This window comes from Dicentrarchus labrax, unplaced genomic scaffold, assembly GCF_905237075.1.
Source record: "Dicentrarchus labrax unplaced genomic scaffold, dlabrax2021, whole genome shotgun sequence".
Classification (NCBI taxonomy): Eukaryota; Metazoa; Chordata; class Actinopteri; family Moronidae; genus Dicentrarchus; species Dicentrarchus labrax.
Genome location: NW_026136713.1, coordinates 11,250,122 through 11,267,431, shown reverse-complemented (window position 1 = coordinate 11,267,431; position 17,310 = coordinate 11,250,122). Strand labels below are relative to the sequence as shown.

At 41.1% G+C, this 17,310-nt stretch overlaps 2 protein-coding genes across 3 annotated transcripts; one reads left to right on the top strand and one right to left on the bottom strand.

The window, feature by feature from the left end:
• Positions 1-132: 132 nt before the first annotated feature.
• Positions 133-7,056, bottom strand: LOC127374402 (uncharacterized). Its single transcript, XM_051419638.1, has 7 exons — positions 6,801-7,056; positions 5,683-5,949; positions 4,304-4,591; positions 4,010-4,170; positions 3,792-3,890; positions 3,655-3,693; positions 133-967 (listed from the first exon to the last, which is right to left on the bottom strand). The coding sequence occupies exons 1-7, from the start codon at positions 6,907-6,909 to the stop codon at positions 815-817; spliced, it is 1,116 nt and encodes a 371-aa protein (XP_051275598.1). The 5' UTR covers positions 6,910-7,056; the 3' UTR covers positions 133-814.
• Positions 7,057-10,040: 2,984 nt separating this feature from the next.
• Positions 10,041-16,837, top strand: LOC127374399 (uncharacterized). Of its 2 annotated transcripts, none has more exons than XM_051419631.1 (11): positions 10,041-10,146; positions 10,524-10,581; positions 12,336-12,350; positions 12,443-12,573; positions 12,655-12,790; positions 13,449-13,733; positions 13,899-14,237; positions 14,351-14,532; positions 15,490-15,591; positions 15,681-15,779; positions 15,865-16,837. In XM_051419631.1, exons 2-11 carry the CDS (start codon positions 10,530-10,532, stop codon positions 16,078-16,080), a joined length of 1,557 nt encoding a protein of 518 aa, XP_051275591.1. In that variant the 5' UTR covers positions 10,041-10,146; positions 10,524-10,529; the 3' UTR covers positions 16,081-16,837. The 2 variants fall into 2 exon arrangements, with proteins under 2 accessions (XP_051275591.1, XP_051275590.1); XM_051419630.1 differs by having other exon boundaries at positions 15,862-16,837.
• The last annotated feature ends 473 nt before the right edge of the window (positions 16,838-17,310 follow it).

Below are 17,310 nucleotides of genomic sequence, written 5' to 3'. Positions count from 1 at the left end.
ATAATGTTATTATTACTTTCCTTTACATATACTTTCTGCACTGTTTAATACACACATACACCAAAACATCACTTGTTTTCCCTTAGGACCACTTAAACATAAGACCAAAACAAAAACACAAACACACAAATCTTTCACGATAAGCCAATTTTTGTTTATTTGTAATGTGTTACCTTTATTTTGAATTCATGTAAACTTGTTTTAATTTAGACAAAATGTTTTATATTATTTATTGTAGTTTAGTTACAGCATTTGTTGTTTAATTTGTGAATTTGGTAAGAATTTGACATGCACTTAAATCAGGAAGCTTGAAAATGTGACTGGAAATCGTTTGTAAATGTGTCAGAAATAAACAAGCTCTGGCATGAGCAAGACGCTAACTTTCGTCATCTCTCTATCAACCTATAGTTTATATATTGTTTATATATATTACACAATGCTCCCTAGCCCATGTAACCCTTGCTGCTGGTCCAGATATCCCCCTAGATCTGGTGCCTCTAGATCCTCTAAAATGTTACACACTGGCCCTATAAAGCAATAGTTAGCCCCACTGTCCTACGAGCCCCTCTAAAGCTTGTTATTTAACGTTATACTTGTTTCTTTATCCACAAAAAAACAGTCACAATGCGCTGTTTTATGGGGGGGCTCCTGTGCCAGACTATTTCTTTGCTGGGACCAGTTGCCAGGCAACCGGCAGAGGCTACAGGAAGCCACCAGTGAAAATGTGTATTTCCCAAAATGTTGAACTAATTCTTTAATGTCGCTCTAAAGAGTCAGTTTACACATTTGAGTGTACCTTTCAAAATCCGGGCTTTCAGAGGAAGTTTAATTTGTCTGAGGTATAAACATAACAGGTAGGTGAGTCCGAGCTGAGTGGGGCAGAAGAAGAAGAAGAAGAAAAGGCCTTCCCCTTCAGTTCAAACCGCTCCCCGGGCTCAGAGAGGAAGGGGACAGTTGGAGCTGAAATCTGAGAGAAAAAGATAAAATATTAGCACAAATATTAGCTTCTGTTGTTTTACAGGTGCTGCGTGGAGAATATTCATGTCAAATTATGACCACAGATATTCTGAGGCACAATATACTGATTTACCAGTTGGAGCTTAACCTGTTATAGGTCAATGCAATCCAATGCAACAAGTCTGCAATAAATCTAACCTTTTGGAAGCTTATTATCTTCAGTTTTTGTTTTCAAAACTTCAAAGAGATGTGATCATCATCATTTTGAGGTGATTTCAACAAATACCTTTCAATACAACAGCACTAAATACAGCCTCACAAATTAGTTAAATCAACACGATATATTGACAGAGGTCAATTGGAGGTGCTGAGTGGCCACATAATCAATGTGGTGTTAAAGGTACCATGACGAGCAGTGTTGTTATGAGTGGTGTCTCCTGTTTGTTTGTCCTTGTGCATCGACAAAGGCAAACAGCAAAGGCAGGCAAGAGTGCTAACTAGTGAACATGGATGGAAACAATGCAACAACAAAACTTGGCATTGCAAATGTTTTTTGAGGAAGAAAAATGCATCCAACACGTGTTAAGCCTCAAGGATACTTTAATCTAAAGAAACACAATAGCACAAACAACACACTGGAGAGCTACTAAGAAATCTTTTGGTTACCAGGGTAACCCCAGTTCTCTGAAAAAAGAGTGAGGTATCTCACCATGGGAAGCGCCTCCTGGCGTGACCAATCATGGAAGCTCCAATAACACCACTTCTGTCCTGAGACAGACCAATTATCTTCAGATGCACGGGCCTGCCCATCCCCCTTTATAAATGCCCCTGGTGCCACCCAGCGGCATTCTCAAGCATATTTCTTCCACGTACCCTATCCATGCAAGTAGGGCAGTGTTGTGAGATACCTCACTCGGTAACTGAACTGGGGAGCACTGAGGCAACTCATGCTTCTCCACGCCTGTGAACAGGGGGAACAGGGGCTGTTGCACAGCGCTGATCAGGGCACTGGTCCAACTCATCTCTCCTCCTCTTGAGGGGAAGAGGAAACTGCCAGTCTGTCCCCGGGGGGCTAAGGACAGGGATCTCTCTGAGTGCTGACTGCTGAGCCTCTAACCACAGCTCCTAAGTCGCCTGCCTCTTCCTCCCTTCAGGCTGGCAGGATGAGCGGCTCGGCATAATGGCTGAAGTAGCAGCAGCCCTGGGAGCCCTGCTGGTGCGCTGGCTGCTCAGGTGCCTGAAATCTGGGGCCTTTAAAGCTCCCGCCACCGCAGCCTTAAAACCAAAGCAGGTTGGCGGTGGTGGGCGAGGTGTTGTCTTGCGGGGAAGGCAAAGATCGAAGGCCTCCCCTTGCTTCTTCCTCAGGTCGCTGGCCTGTTGCATGGCGGTATCAGCTTCACCAAACAAGCCCTTATCCTGTGACGTGTTGAACGGAGAATCCATTATGACAATCTCTCTCCCGCCACAGCCAGGCCCATAACGCGGCCACAGCCCTGTACAGCGCCTCTGGACACCTGGAGAATAAAGTCTGTGACAACACGTATCTCCTCCCAAATAACCGGACTACGGGAGCTCTTATTCAAAAGGTGACCCATGTCCTGGAACAGCTCAGCCTGGTAAGCTGTGAGCAGGGTGACCAAATTCAGAGTATTAATAGACTGGGCTGCAGACTTGTACACCTTCTGGTATATGGAGGCGGTGAAGAGCTCCATTTGACCTGGAAGGGCGGGTCCCGCCGAGGCGATAGTGGATCAGTGGTTGATATGGAGATGGTACGCCACCGAGCCCCAGACCCTCGCTGTTAGCGATGTCCAGGCCAGAGTAACTCTTGACGGGAACTCTGTGTCGGAATGGCTTGCCCCAATACCGCTTCATCTCCTTCATGCAACTGCCTGGTGGAGACCTGATGAGAAGGCAGGATTTTGCCATCATACAAATCCCTCTCCTCTCCCTTGTCGCCCTGCGACACGGGCCAGTCAATAGCCAACCTGGCCGCCGCTCAGTTACACACCTCGTGCAGGTCCACCTCTCGAGGAGAAGAGGAAGGCTGAGCCTCCCCACCAACTGAGCAGAATCCTCAGTGGCATGGCGCAGCAGTGCTCACAGGACTCAGAGTCCGCCAGCGATACAGGCGATGCACGTCCTTAACCTTGCCGCCGCCAGCAGTCCCATTAAGAGGATGTGGTGGCTGCCATAGCTAGCCCACAACCTTAACAGCTAACACTAGCAGTAAAAGCGGCCATGCTCACCTCGACATGCTAGCCTGATCCAAACCCAAGCTCAGGATGGAACCCCGCCATAACATGCAACAATCCACCCGAACTGGTAATAATTAAAATCCTTCTTGACAAAATAATTAAATTCAAAATATCCTGACCCCAGATATCCAGGCTTGGTGACTACCTTGGCGGCTGCATCGGAGAGCAGTTGAATGAATTTTCAGTCACCAAGATGTTGAGCAGCTCAAATGATCTTCACGGGGAAGAAAGCAAGAATGCTGCTGGGTGGCACCAGGGGTGTTTATAAAGGGGGACGGGCAGGCACGTGCATCTGAAGATGATTGGTCTGTCTCAGGACATTGGAGCTTCCATGATTGGTCATGCCAGGAGGCGCTTCCCATAGTGAGATACCGAGTGAGGTTTGAAAGAAATCCCAATTTGTTCTGTAAATATCTGTGATATGAACAACAGGTCATACCTCAGATGGCGGTACATCCACTGCAGGAGGATTGTGTATCTGCAGAGTGAAGTGACACATAACACATTAGTAGAAGCCAGAGAAGCGAATAAACAAGGGAGGTGAAGTTCTTTCTATGAAATGCAACACACACTAACCAATGGACCAGTCGGAGTATAAGAGGGGTGAGCAGGGTAGTGTGTTTCAGCAGGAGGACTCAGTGGTTCTCGGCTCGGTCCAACAGGCTCATGGTCATACTGCAGGTCGAATTAAACAGAAACACAATATGCACATGGTATCAACAGCAGGACATGTAACTTAACATCAATGTACACACACAGGAGTGTCAGGTAACTTTAATGCAGAATGTGTTCACCTGATGGTGCTGCACTGCAGGCTCCTCATCCGGAGTCTCAGGTTCGTCACTTTTGGAGGAGCTCTTTCCACAGCAGCAGCACTTCAAGCAGGTACAGAAGGCAGTAACCGCAAACGAAATACCAATTCCAATACCGATTTTAGATGCATCAAAAGGCGCTGCTGAAACAATTTCGATTTCAAAAAATGTATCGGCAACAAAAACTGGGATAATTGATTAATCATGTATGTGTATGTACATCTGTAATCAATAACAGTCATCTGACACTTATTCTAAAACACACAGGTTACTTACACTCCACTTCCAGTGTCGCCTCTAAGGCTGTATGGCCATTTTGATCTACGCCCAGATAGCGCCCGCTGCATGCCGTTTGGGTATGTTTTATTCCAAGGCTACATGGCCTTATCATCTCCCACCCTGTGCATTCAGAGTCATAGAAATCCAGCTGCTGACCATGCTTAACAATCTCAGTCCCTCTTTCGTCGCTTTCGTGGAAGAACTGAATGTTGCAGGAGTTTAGTTCCAGGGGGAAAACGAACTTGACCATGTCATTAAGTTTCACTTTATACAACTTCTTTATTGCTGGAAGAGAGGACACACAAGACAGAGCATATTAAAGTGATTATCAACCCAAATTCTTTTGAGCAGCAAACAACCTGTGTAGTCTTGGTTCTAAGTGTGAGTTTATAGTTTTTTCTTTCACATGGCACCTGTGATCGTCCTAAAAGATTCACCCCACATTTTAATAAAAAATATGGTTATTCATTTTCTTGCTGAGAGTTAGATACCTCACTCCTTTTTGTACAGTGACTATAAAGCAGATGGTTAGCTTAGCATGGCACAGAAAGTGGAAACACCTAATCTAGTCCGGCATAAAACTCCCACTAAAACTGCAGCTTGTCATCACACTTCAGGGCTGGTAAATGGATTTTTGTTACCTTTGGATAGCCATTTGCCCTGTTTCCAGTCTTTGTGCTAAGCTAAGCTAACCGTGTCCTGTATCTTCATATTAACTGTACAGATATGAGAGAGCAGCTTCAATCATTTCATCTAACTCTCAGCAAGAAGTGAATAACCAACTTTCCCACAAATGGGGAACTGCTCCTTTAAATTCATGTCAGGTACATTGGACCTCAATGAAGATAAGTTTCCATCCATATGCTCACGTTCCAAAACATTTGTATCTTAGTCATAGTAGTAGTATTCAAAAACATCTTATGTGTGTTGGTTTGCACAAATTGGAGCATCCTCCATTGTTATCTTTACTGAAGAAATTATTAGAGTTTAAGTTAGTTGAAATTAATTGATTTGTGGTACCCATTTTCAATAACATACTTTTAAAACTTTTGGCTTGGGGAAACGTATCAAGTATTTTCAAGTCAAAAGAGTTCAAGTGAAATCACAAGTCATAAAGACTTTAGAGTTCAAAATAAATCAAATACAGTCTTCTTTTTAGGTTGACTATCATGCATTTTAGAGTTATTTAAGTTAGTTAGTTAGTATTCACTTGACCCATAAGGCCATGCACCAGTATAAAAAACTGTGGGACCATGACATTTTTAGTTGATGTTATTTAGTATTTTGACCTACAGTTGGTATGATATCACACTTAAAAGGTCCAAACTACCAAGTGAAGAGTTATACAGCCACAGTGTCTTGACAAAAATCCTCACCTACAACCCTAATGTTTGTGCGAGATACACTGAGCCCATGTTTGTCTTTTGTTCTGTAGCTGCCACTGTCTCCCTGGGTTGAATAATATATCACAAAGTAGCTGCCCATCTCCTTCCTCCTTTGGTCCTCTTGGGCTGGGGGGTCATCACGCTTCCACAAGATTGTCACATCAGAGCTGTACATCGGGGTGAACTCCAGGGATACAGCCCTTCTGGACAGCCTTATCCTGAGTGTGGTCCCATAGTCCTCCTCGTCATATGAGATGCCTAGAAAGGAAGTCAACAGAAAAACACTGAATGCAAATCTTGTGAACGTCAACAAAGACCTTTTTTTTGCATTGTTTTTCTATTATTATTTCTATATATTATGTAGTTCAACTATTTGAACATGCATCTGTATGTTAGTTTACTTGGGAACAAGTTATAATCCAGAAATAACTTTTCAATGGATGCACATACGTCAAGATTACAACTACTGCTCATCGTGACTAACCAGCTACAGTGTTGGAAGAAGTATTCAGATCCAAAAGCAGCAATAATATTAATGTAAAGGTTGTTATAAGTAAGTCCTACATAAAAATCTGATCTTATCTACACAAATTATTGTTGTGCAACATCATAAATTTAATGAGACCGTGTGATTTCCCGTTTTGTTGCAGCACAAGTCACAAATGTATCTTTACTACATGACGACCATACATAAACCCAAGCAAGCACACATAGTTTTACACAACTCAGCCACGGAAACTGAAAAATCAGATGATATAAAATCTGTAAGATCTGTAAAAACAAAAACAAAATATATATATATATATATATATATATATATATATATATATATATATATGTAGAAGGAGAAAGTAAACAATCTTTCAATCTGAGATGTAGTCGAGTGGGAGTGTAAGATAAAACTGAAAGTATAAATGCCTCAAAACTGTTTCAGTACAGTAACAGAGCAAATGCAGCCTACTAATTACCTACTAATTACCTACTAATTACCTACTAATGTTAATTGTATATTTTATTACTGAGTCTTCTTACTCTGGGAAACAGCCTAAACCTACACGTAGTCTCGCTTAAGAAGGATTCATATTAGTTTTTATTTTCTTCTTACTCACCCACACAGAAACAGGCACCCAGCAACAGCAACAGTAGCATCATAACGTGCCGTGGTTGGAAACACAAACCGGAGTCTCGTGTGTACCGTCGTCGATCAGCTGATCGCATGATTTGTTTTATCGATTACTTTACTAAAGATATTGCACAATATTGAGACACAGAGTTGTGTATCTCACATAATCTATTCTGTTTTCTTCTGCCGGAGTTGGGGCGCTTTGTCAGGACCCACCCATCAGGGCGTTTCTACTGGGAAACCCGTTGTGCGTTCAAGTGCTGTGGGAGGTGCCTATACCATCCGTGAACCCTAACCCTAACTCCCCCAATTCGCACGGTCACATCCAGTGGTGTAGTGGTTCCTGAGGGAAGTGGGTATAGGAATTTAATCAGATAAACACCTTTTGTTGTAAACATGTGACATATGAGACTACTCTTATATATTTAACTCACCCAAAATAATGTTTTTACCCAATGTCACTTGAAGGTCTGGTGTGTAACATTAAGGAGGATGTATTGGCAGAAAAGGAATATAATAGTCATAGTTGTGTTTTCATTCGTGTATAATCACCTGAATATAGGAATTGTTGCATTTTTGTTACCTTTGAATGAGCCGTTTTTAACTACAGGAGAGTTCCCTCCAAGGGGGCCGCCATCTTTAACCACCATGTTACTACAGTAGTCCAAATAAGAGAAACCAAACACTAGCACTAGATAGGCGCATTTCACGTTCTTTGCAAAACGCACAACCATTGTAGCTCATTCCTGCACCTTTGGAAGACTCACCTACATACACCAAAACATCACCTTTTCCCCTTGGGGCCACTTTAACTTAAAACCACAATCAAAACAAAAACACCAACACTAAAATCTTCTGCGTGTAACAATGAAGAAACACTTTTGATACTTAGGTCAGTTTTCCAATATTATTATTAATAATAATAGTAATAATACCCATTAGACTGATATCCTGATTATGACGGATGAAACAGCTGAAAGAATTACATCATGGAGATACACTGAGTGAGCTTTATTCTTTCTCACCTGAGAAGAAGAAAAAAAGCAAAAATAGCAAGACCTAAGAAATTGCCCAATAGGAAAAGACTTGAATTGATTTATGTCTTGATTTGACTCCTCCTACCCTCTACTGCTTCACTCTAAACTGTACTGGCCTCAATCTTTGATCACACCTCATTTGTGGGTGTATTTCTATTGAAAGAAAGGACATATCCAGACTTATAATAAGTGTGAGATATTCAGATTTAAATGTATTGTCCTAGGCAGTCAATTCTTTTTTTTAGTCTGTCTTAAAGGGCCAGTGAGTTGGATTGTGTGACATCTAGTGGTGAAGTTATCAGAAGACCACCTGCCTTCCAAGCATGGAGGAGAAACTACGGTGGCTAAATGCAAAAGGCTACTGTAGAAACTATATATAGATACTGTTTACCATTCCCATACATATGCTTTAATAACTAGATATGCAGTATATATATATATATATACTGCATATATTATTGTTTGTGTATTGTGTGATTGCTATCACTGTTGCATTGCTTGGCTCCAGTAAAAACTTTGTCAGAGTCAGTCAGAGTAGGGCTGATCATGATTTCAGGAAAATTATGGCAAATGGGATACTGCTGGGATGTAGTCACAAACTCACTGATATCAAATATTGCATTTTAGGCACTACCAAAAGAATTTCCGATTCTGGTATCGGCATCAGAACATCTCTCGTAGAAACATGGCAGTTCAACATAATGAAGGTTATAAAGTAATTGTGTCTTTTAAGTTTTATTATTTTGATTAGTATTTTAAGTTAAGCCAATTTTTTGTTTATTTGTAATGGGTTACCTTCCTTTTGAATTCATGTAAACTTGTTTCAATTTAGACAAAATGTTTTATATTATTTATTGTAGTTTAGTTACAGCATTTGTGAAATATTTTGGTATGAATTTGACATGCACTTACAGTAAATCAGAAAGCTTGAAAATGTGACTGGAAATTGTTTGTAAGGGGTTAGGGTTAGGGTTACCCTAACCCTAACCCCCTAGGTCTGGTGCCTATAGATCCTCTAAAATGTTACACACTAGCCCTTTATAGCAATAGTTAGGTGCCCCACCACCCCAATGAAGTCAAAGTTTGAATCATCAGTAACAGTTTGTTCATACATTCTTCCTCTGTGTTGCTCACCAGGCTTTAACTCCACCAGCACCGTCTGGGCCACGTTGATTTGCAAGTCTCTGAACTCAAAGGTGTCAGCATCTTCACTTTCCACAGGATAAATGCCTGTGCGATCACACACAACCTGAATCCTCCCTCTACAAGGCCTTGAGATCCAGTCATCTTCTGTGTACAGATTGCCTTATTTCATTAATGTTATGGGGTTAATTTCCCCTTGAGGGATAAAAGTAACAGTCCACAAGGCAGCAGTGGGAGGATTGGTGATGAGGATCCGCTCCTTTGTTATGCACACTTACATTTTAGTCAGTAGAAGAAGAAAAATCATCCCTATAAGTGAGAGGACTTTGTTCACTTAAATAAAGTGGACAAACTAAAGTTAAATTGTAAAACTGTGTCACTGAGATGTGTTTCTCAGTGTGCTTTTCACAGACACCAAGTAACACGATTCATATTGAAATGTAACAATTGTTTAAGTCTTGCTGGTTTGTTATTTTTTTAGTTGTATAAACACCTGATGTGAAACTAGAAATTGGTTAAAACTGGTCCTGACTCTTAACTGTTGTGATTATTGGTAATACCTTTTACAATAAGGTCAGTGCTGGAAGAAGTAATAGGCTGCAATATAAAAAAAACTCCATTAGATTGAAAAAGTAGATAAAAGATAGGAAAGTGTTATACAATTATAAATGATTTTATTAGATTATTATCACTGATGCATATTTAGCACTTTACTGTTGTAGTTTGTCGAGATGAAGCTAATTTCAACTGGCTACTCTTATTAATGAGCCTAAAATGTATCACAAGAGTCACAAGTATAATATTGGCTACCTCACATCTGTAATTCAGTACATTTCTCTGGAGAGTAAATATCATCAGTGTGCATCTGTCATGAACATTTTAGGTTTATTTTTGGCACACAGCCCATTAGAAATACCACACCTTGTCACTGTGCGCTAATAGCGTATTTCTACCCGCGGGCTGGCAAACATAACGCAATATGTGACGCATGTTGCGTAGCAGCAGCTGAGAATACAACCTAACATCGCCATAAATAAAAGAGGGGGACCAATGCGCATGCGCGCTCTGCAGAGGACGTTGTTATCCCCATTCACATAAACATTTACTAATATAAATATACAGCGGTGGGTTTATTCTTCGCACATCCTGCAGGTGAGTTTAGATGAAACCTGTCCCACACTGTCATTAGCAGCCTATATTAACAGTGACTGGTGGTCTAATGCTGCTCGTTATTGCTGTGAATGTCCATCGGCTGCTGGGGGACGTGTTGGACACCTGAGTGGACATGACTTCTAACAGCGGGGGGGTCGGACTGTGACAGTATTGATTATTTTTGGATGTATGTATCGGTGATAAATCACCACACTTGTCTGTCAGCTCCTCTTGCTGTGTGGCTTGTTGATGGATGCTCGCCTGTCCCGGGGCTCGGATGGACGGATGGGTCGGTGGGTGGGGATAAATGACAAGACAAGTGTGCGTCGCTGTCCACTGTTTGTTTGTAGATGAAACAATCTGACTTGTCTTCACAGGAGACGATGCCCTTCTCTGTCCTACTCACTGCCCTTTTTACCCTTCCTCTTACTGTGGGTAAGTGCTTGAGTATAATGTTGTCACCTCTTTTAATAAGGTTGTTATACGTTGTAAGTAATGGCTTAAATAATTGTTAAATAATTATTTATTAATGCTTTATAAAGCAGTTACAAGCCATTCCTATGAGAAAACAACTGGACTGCCAGGTTTCATTTGATTCCCAACTTATGTTGATAAACCCTCATTGGTTTGTCTATTAAATGTTAATAAAGTCATTAATAAATCCCGATTATCAAGAAGCCTACAGCCAGAGCTAGTAAGTCATGTACAATCATAAATGCAAATGCAATTATAAAAGTAGGTATTAATTAACCTACTTTTATTTTTTTTAAATGGTTTTTAACATAATCTCTCAAGTTGTTGTTAAATAAATTACAGTCTAATAATAATTATAATCTGCAGTTCTTTCCCAGTAAATCAGAGGTCAAACAGTCAATTCCAGGTTCAATATTTCCCAAAGACAAAGTCAGGAAAAAGTGGCACTTTTATTACACAATATGATTCTTTTACTTTTTTTAACCTCTGGGTACGGCCTTTTCCTGACTTTGTTCCTGATAAATACCGACATTGTTGTGTTTTTTTTTAGAGGTTCAGTACATAATAGTGCCAAATTAAAGAGCTAAAAACTAGAAAAATAAAAAAGCTAATACTGGAGGCAAAGGAAAAACAAACAATGAGATCATCAAACACAGGAGATTGAAAAGTGGAAACACTGGGGAATATGAAAATGTAATATGGGCTTTTATGCTTTTATTATACCTTCTTTTTTAAAGTTTTTTTTTTGGCTTTTATTGCCTTTATTTGATAGGACAGCTGAAGACAGACAGGAAAGGGGGGCAGAGAGAGGGGATGACACACAGCAAAGGGCCGCAGGTCGGATTCAGACCCTGGGCCGCTGCAGCAAGGACTCAGCCTCGGCACATGGGTCGCCAGCTCTACCCACTGAGCTAACCGGGCACCCAACTTTTATTATACCTTTTAAATGGATAGTGACAGCTGAAGGGTGACGGGAAGGGGAGGGTGAAGAGAGAGTGGGGATGACATACAGCAAAGGGCCACAGCATGGACTCGCACCCTGGGCCACTGCAGCAAGGACTCAGCCTTGGTACATGGGGCGCCAGATCTACCAGGAGAGCTCTCCTGGTGCCCCACATGTTCATATATCTTGGTGCTAGTTCTAATCCAGGTTGCTGGTTGGTCCAGGTGAAAATACTACTATACTAGCAAATCATATAACAACAAAAAGAATGACTAGATAACCTTCTTGACTTGTTCATCAAGATGATTTTAAAAATTAAAAATTACAGTTTAACATTACAGCTCTGAAAAGAATGACTGATTTATCATTACTAATTTTTGGGAAGTTTTGGGACATCCAGCATTCAGTTAGTGAGGCAAGTGGTTGTTAGTGGAATTAAGTGGAACAGTGAATATCATGGTTCTGTATAACCTGTCTAAGTATCAAAAAATTACGCTCAAATCTAATAGCAAGGAAAATCCAGAAAGTGTCATTGGCGACCTTAACAAGGGCTGATTTGGTGCTGTGTAGAGCTCTAAAACCTGACTGAAAAACAATGATGATTTATTAACTATTAGTAAAGTCATTCATTACTTATAAACCCAATACAAGTGTAATTATAAACTTTATTGAGAAAGTGGTACCATAGTTTCCTCAGTGACATTTCATTGTATGTGAGCTCTAAGCATTGTGCTGGAGAAGGTAATCATGTTGAATCTGCTCTCCCCCGCAGGCTGGGTCGTACTGGGTGAGTCAAATCCCACATTTATGTCACACATCCTTCACCTACAAAACATATTATATGAAGAGGTTGCTAACTTTCTTTCCCCACTTCAACAGGCGAAAGAGAAGAAGCCCAGATGGTGTGTGCCGGGAAGGAATTTCGTCTGCCTGTGTACTCGACATCCAGAATGGTGACTTTTACACCAAACTCTGAGGGGCCGAGACGTATCCTGCTGGACAAAACCACCGTGAGTGTGCAGATGCTTGTGTTTTTTTGTTTGTTTGTTGCATGTACAGATTTCCAAAACCTATTTACTTTACATCTGCAGGTGAAGGACCCAAGGTTTGAGTGGACCAGAGATAAGATGTTAGTCCTGAAAGAAGTGACTCACGGTGATCAGGGACTTTATGCCATCAAACTGTCATCTGGATTCACCTACGAGACTGTTCGTTTGACTGTTTCAGGTGTGATAGTTTCCTCTTCTTGTTTTTCAAAGTAAAAACACCCCAATTATGAGTAAAAGTACTTTATTCAAAATGTACTTCAATAAAAGTATTATCAGCAAAATGTACTTAAAGTAAGAAAAAGTAAAAGTACTCATTCTGCAGAAAATGGCCTCTTCATGTACAGTCAGGTAGTTTGGTTCCCAACTTATGGGTCACAAGACTAATTTGAGGGGTTGCGAGATGATTAAAGATGAAAGTTATGCTACACAAATGCATATTCATTTATTCAACTTTTATCTATTCTGAAGTTTAGAGAGGAAATGTCTCTTTGATTAAAATGTTAATAACCCATAACCCTCAGAAATATAACAAATATACACCACTTTTTTGTCAGGGGTTACAAGGCAAAGATGAAGGGCACTCCAGGTTTAATCTTCAAAAATGCATTCTATATTTGAAGCTTATCATATGCTTTCTTTTTGCAAAAGGTAGTCTTAAGAGTATTTATTAACCACAACTTTCAGTGTATTAGATTTAAAAGTACCCTCTGACATGTAGTAAGTGGAAGTATAAAGCAGCATAAAATTGAAACACTTTGAGTAAATATATTCTTTCCATTTCTGTCGATCATTCCTTCTGCCTCTTTCTGATCCCTCACTCCTTCATCCTTCTTCAGAGTGCATTAAGTCCTACCACAGAAACTACGGGGAGAACTTTGAGCACAACATCCCTGAAGATGGCTCCCTACTGGAGTTTTCTCCACGGGGTGCTCCACCTGAGGCCATGCCAGTTGTGCTGTGGAACCGGACAGACCCTGAGACCAGCAACGTGGGGCGGGGGCGCCTGCTGCGGTCCGGGAAGGTCTGGGTGGCTGAGAGAGTGACGCAAGCTGACCAAGGCAACTACACTGTGAGAGACAGCATGGGGAAGGTCGTGTCCCGCAGCACCCTCACTGTCCGCGGTGAGCAGAGACCGAGGATAAGAGTTTTCAGACTGACGGATGAATTTCTTCTTAACTTTAGGATCTTGTCAACTGTAACATTTATATTTTATCTTTCCCTTTCCATTTGACACCCTCTCATCTGCACTCCTTCCTTTGTGTTCATTATCCTGCATGTGGATGCAGGGCGCTCCTTTAATGTCACCCGCTTCACCAAGGAGTCTCTAAACCTGCCCCTCTTTCTTCCTATCCCTCATGCCCATCTCATTTTTACCCCCACTCGATACCCTGATGAATCCTCCCTGGGCCCTTTTGACCCCAAACCCCCTCGTGGCCCTGTGCAGCTGATCCGCGAGGGCCAGATAACGGACCATGACATGCGCTACAGGGGCCTCATCTCTCTGGGCAGGAACGGCACCATCAATGAGGTGGTCATAGCGAGGCTGACCTCAAGGCACGATGGGCTGTATGAAATCAGAGATGGGAATGGCAACCTGGTATCCTCCACCTCGTTGCAGGTGATCGGTGAGTGACAGCATGTGTTTAAATGTTGTTTTGTTGTATCTGAATTATTTGCTTCCTCACTCACGCCATTCATACTGACATCCGTCCCATCTCTGTGACTCTACTCTCTCCAGAAAGGGGAGGCAGATGGCGAGCACTTCTCAAGTCCATCACTGTCCCTTCTGGCATGTTTGTGTCCCTTGCCGGTTTCATCCTGTTCATGAAGCGATACCCATACTGCAGCCTCACGCAGATCATCGCTTGCCTCAGAGGAAACCGCGCGCCGCCAGCCAACCCTCCGAGGGTCAACATCCAGGTGAGACAATCAGGAGAATCCGGTTGGTGGACCTATCGGTGGAGGTAGTTGTGCAGGCAGGAGAATTAAAGGTCCACTCTGCAACATTTAGGAGGATCTATTGTCAGAAATGGAATATAATATTCACATGTATGTTTCCATTAGTGTATAATCATCTGAAAATAAGAATTGCTATGTCTTTGTTACCACCATGTTTCTGCAGTAGCCCAGAACAGCCACCATAGTTTCTCCTTCAGGCTTGGAAAGGGAGGGTGAAGCAAAGGAGTTGCAGTCAACAACTACACCGCTAGATGGCACTAAACCCTACACACTGGTCCTTTAATACATAAGGTCTAAGGTTTTAGCTTCTTGTCATGTTTTAAAAATAAATCTGGTCTTGCCTCGTTTTGGTTATTAGACAATGTATGCCATGTGAGTAGTTAGAGAGAGTATGGAACATAAGTACCCATATGACATTGAAAGGACCATTACAGGACAACCTCTTTGGCTTTTGCATATGTGATTTAATCCATGTGACAGCGTTTTTATACTGTAATCATAAACATAGCAAATGTAGATGCTTCCATAGAGAGTGTGCGGGGAGAGGAAGGGCGTGAGAATCTATGAGAGATTGTGGACAGTGTTAGACACTCTCCACCATCATCAAAACACCAAATGAGGAAACACTTGGAGAATCTATGACAAGGAGCATTAAAGTGGTTCTTGTGTTTCATGGTGTCTAGTTTCTGTTCTTTTTTTCTCAGTCGAACACCCATCTGTACGTCATATGATGTGATATGGTTGCACATTTCAGGTACCTAAAAAACCTAAAAAAAACCCCAAAGCATGTTTGACTCAAATCCGTTAAAAAATAAAGAAATGTGTATTGTTTTTTGCCCCTTGTAGTCTCTACAGCTGTGTTACCAAACCAAGTGGCTGTGCTGAGTTTTATGTGTCTGTGTGTGTTTGTCTGTGCAGGACTACAGCCAACCCAGCACTCAGCCCTCAGGCTTCTACAGTCACTCTCAGCAGCATGGAACACCAAGAAAATGGACTCCAAGAGCCAGTCCTACTCACTCTGTAAGGCCGATTAACTGAATTAAATTAGTGTAAATTGTGTCTGTGTGCATGAACCATATGTGCTTGTGTGCTGCTGCTTCTATTTCCAGGGTTACAGTCCGGTAATGGTAGGAACTCCAAGAGCTCAGAACCAGGAAGGACACCGATTGGCAGCTGAGAGCTCCCCAATTCATAATTCAACTACTGAGGTAATACTACACTCAAACTGTGAGTATTTTTCCGTTAACAGAGTGAAATATCTTTTAAACATATGTCTTAATTCCTTCCTAGCAGGACACATCTAATGAGGAAGAGAAAAGCATTTCCTTTCCAGTGCCTGGGGCTTCAGACTGCCTCCACTCCTCTGAGGACTGTGTCCAATTCCAGATTAAGAAAGCTGGGAACAAAGAAAGCTGGAGCAGAACACAGGAGTACTTTTCCACACTGCCACTAGATATGGACACCTCTGAATCCAGCAGTGTTTACACTTCGGAAAAACTGAACTTCTAATCAAACACAGAATTGGAGCTGAAATGAAGGAAGAAGAAACGTAAGGCACCGAGAAACTACAGTTTAAGATTTTCAAATGGAGTGAAGCTGTTACGGAAAAAGATAAACCTCACCTGTGCCTTTTGCATCTTATCTTAGTTTTACTGGTTCAGTATCAATATTGCATGTCACTTTTGTCATGTAATTTTATCTGAAGCATGAGTTTGAGCATCAGCCTTCCTATCTCATAATATATTTCTCGACACCGTTGATGATGCTCCTGAAATCTCCTGCTGTTACCTACCTCCAGACCCTCAGGACCAATATGAGCTGCACTGGATTTTTCTAAGTGATGGTACATGTATGTTTGTGAGAGTAGTGTGATCTCTAGGGCTACTAGAAATTAGAGTTGTGATACAAAAGTTTGCAAAAGGGAATTCCTAAGTACTGTACAGTAATAGAGAGTTAGTTGGTGTGTTTTTCTCTATCCATAATGTTAACCATTCCTGGCTGCAACAACATTTAATTATTATGTTAAATGTCTGTACTGCAGGTCATTGATTTTTGCAATGATATAGTGTATTTGCCCTTGAGGTAATTGTAGTAATAATTATGTAAAAAGTAACGTGTTCCACCAGTATCCTATTAATCTGTGTACAGGATAATATTGTTCTACCAAATCACTCTAGTGACAAAATAGTTTGACTGCTGCTTGTGATATTTTTGGACTATGAAAATGTCATCTACCAAACAATAAAATATATCTTTAACACACACATATGAGATGGTTTTTCTCCAATATACTGTATGTTTGGCCGTCACAAAGCATTATTTCCATTTACTGATTCATGTGTGGAAGGTTTTTTTTAATGAATAATTTGTATATAAAACGACAATCGTTCCAGGCCCCCTCCCACCTTGCAGACCTGGTCCATCGCCACACTCCTTCCCGAAGCCTTTGCTCTTCTGAAGCCAACCTCCTGTCAAATCACTGCTCAAAACCCCCTTTTCAGAAGTGCTTTTAATGAATAATTCATTGTTGAGTGTTGTAGATAAAGCTATAATTTCTTAGTGTGTTGTTTTTTTATTACCTTTTTCTTTTCCTTTTAACTTATGTAAAGTGCCTTTCAGTTTCTTGAAAAGCGCTCTATAAATTAAATGTATTATTATTATTATTATTATTATTAATAATAATAATAATCCAAAACCTAAACAATTCAACAGATTTTAATCCAAAGAAACTATTCACAT

Excerpts from the sequence above, each read along its gene's own strand:
- LOC127374399 (XM_051419630.1), top strand. The coding sequence starts at position 10,530 with ATGCCCTTCTCTGTCCTACTCACTGCCCTTTTTACCCTTCCTCTTACT. Across the intron at positions 12,791-13,448 it reads TGTTCGTTTGACTGTTTCAG|AGTGCATTAAGTCCTACCAC; the intron begins GTGTGATAGTTT and ends ATCCTTCTTCAG. Across the intron at positions 15,592-15,680 it reads GAGCCAGTCCTACTCACTCT|GGTTACAGTCCGGTAATGGT; the intron begins GTAAGGCCGATT and ends TTCTATTTCCAG.
- LOC127374402 (XM_051419638.1), bottom strand. The coding sequence starts at position 6,909 with ATGCGATCAGCTGATCGACGACGGTACACACGAGACTCCGGTTTGTGT. Across the intron at positions 5,950-6,800 it reads GGGTGCCTGTTTCTGTGTGG|GCATCTCATATGACGAGGAG; the intron begins GTGAGTAAGAAG and ends CTTCCTTTCTAG. Across the intron at positions 968-3,654 it reads TGGATGTACCGCCATCTGAG|ATTTCAGCTCCAACTGTCCC; the intron begins GTATGACCTGTT and ends TTTTTCTCTCAG.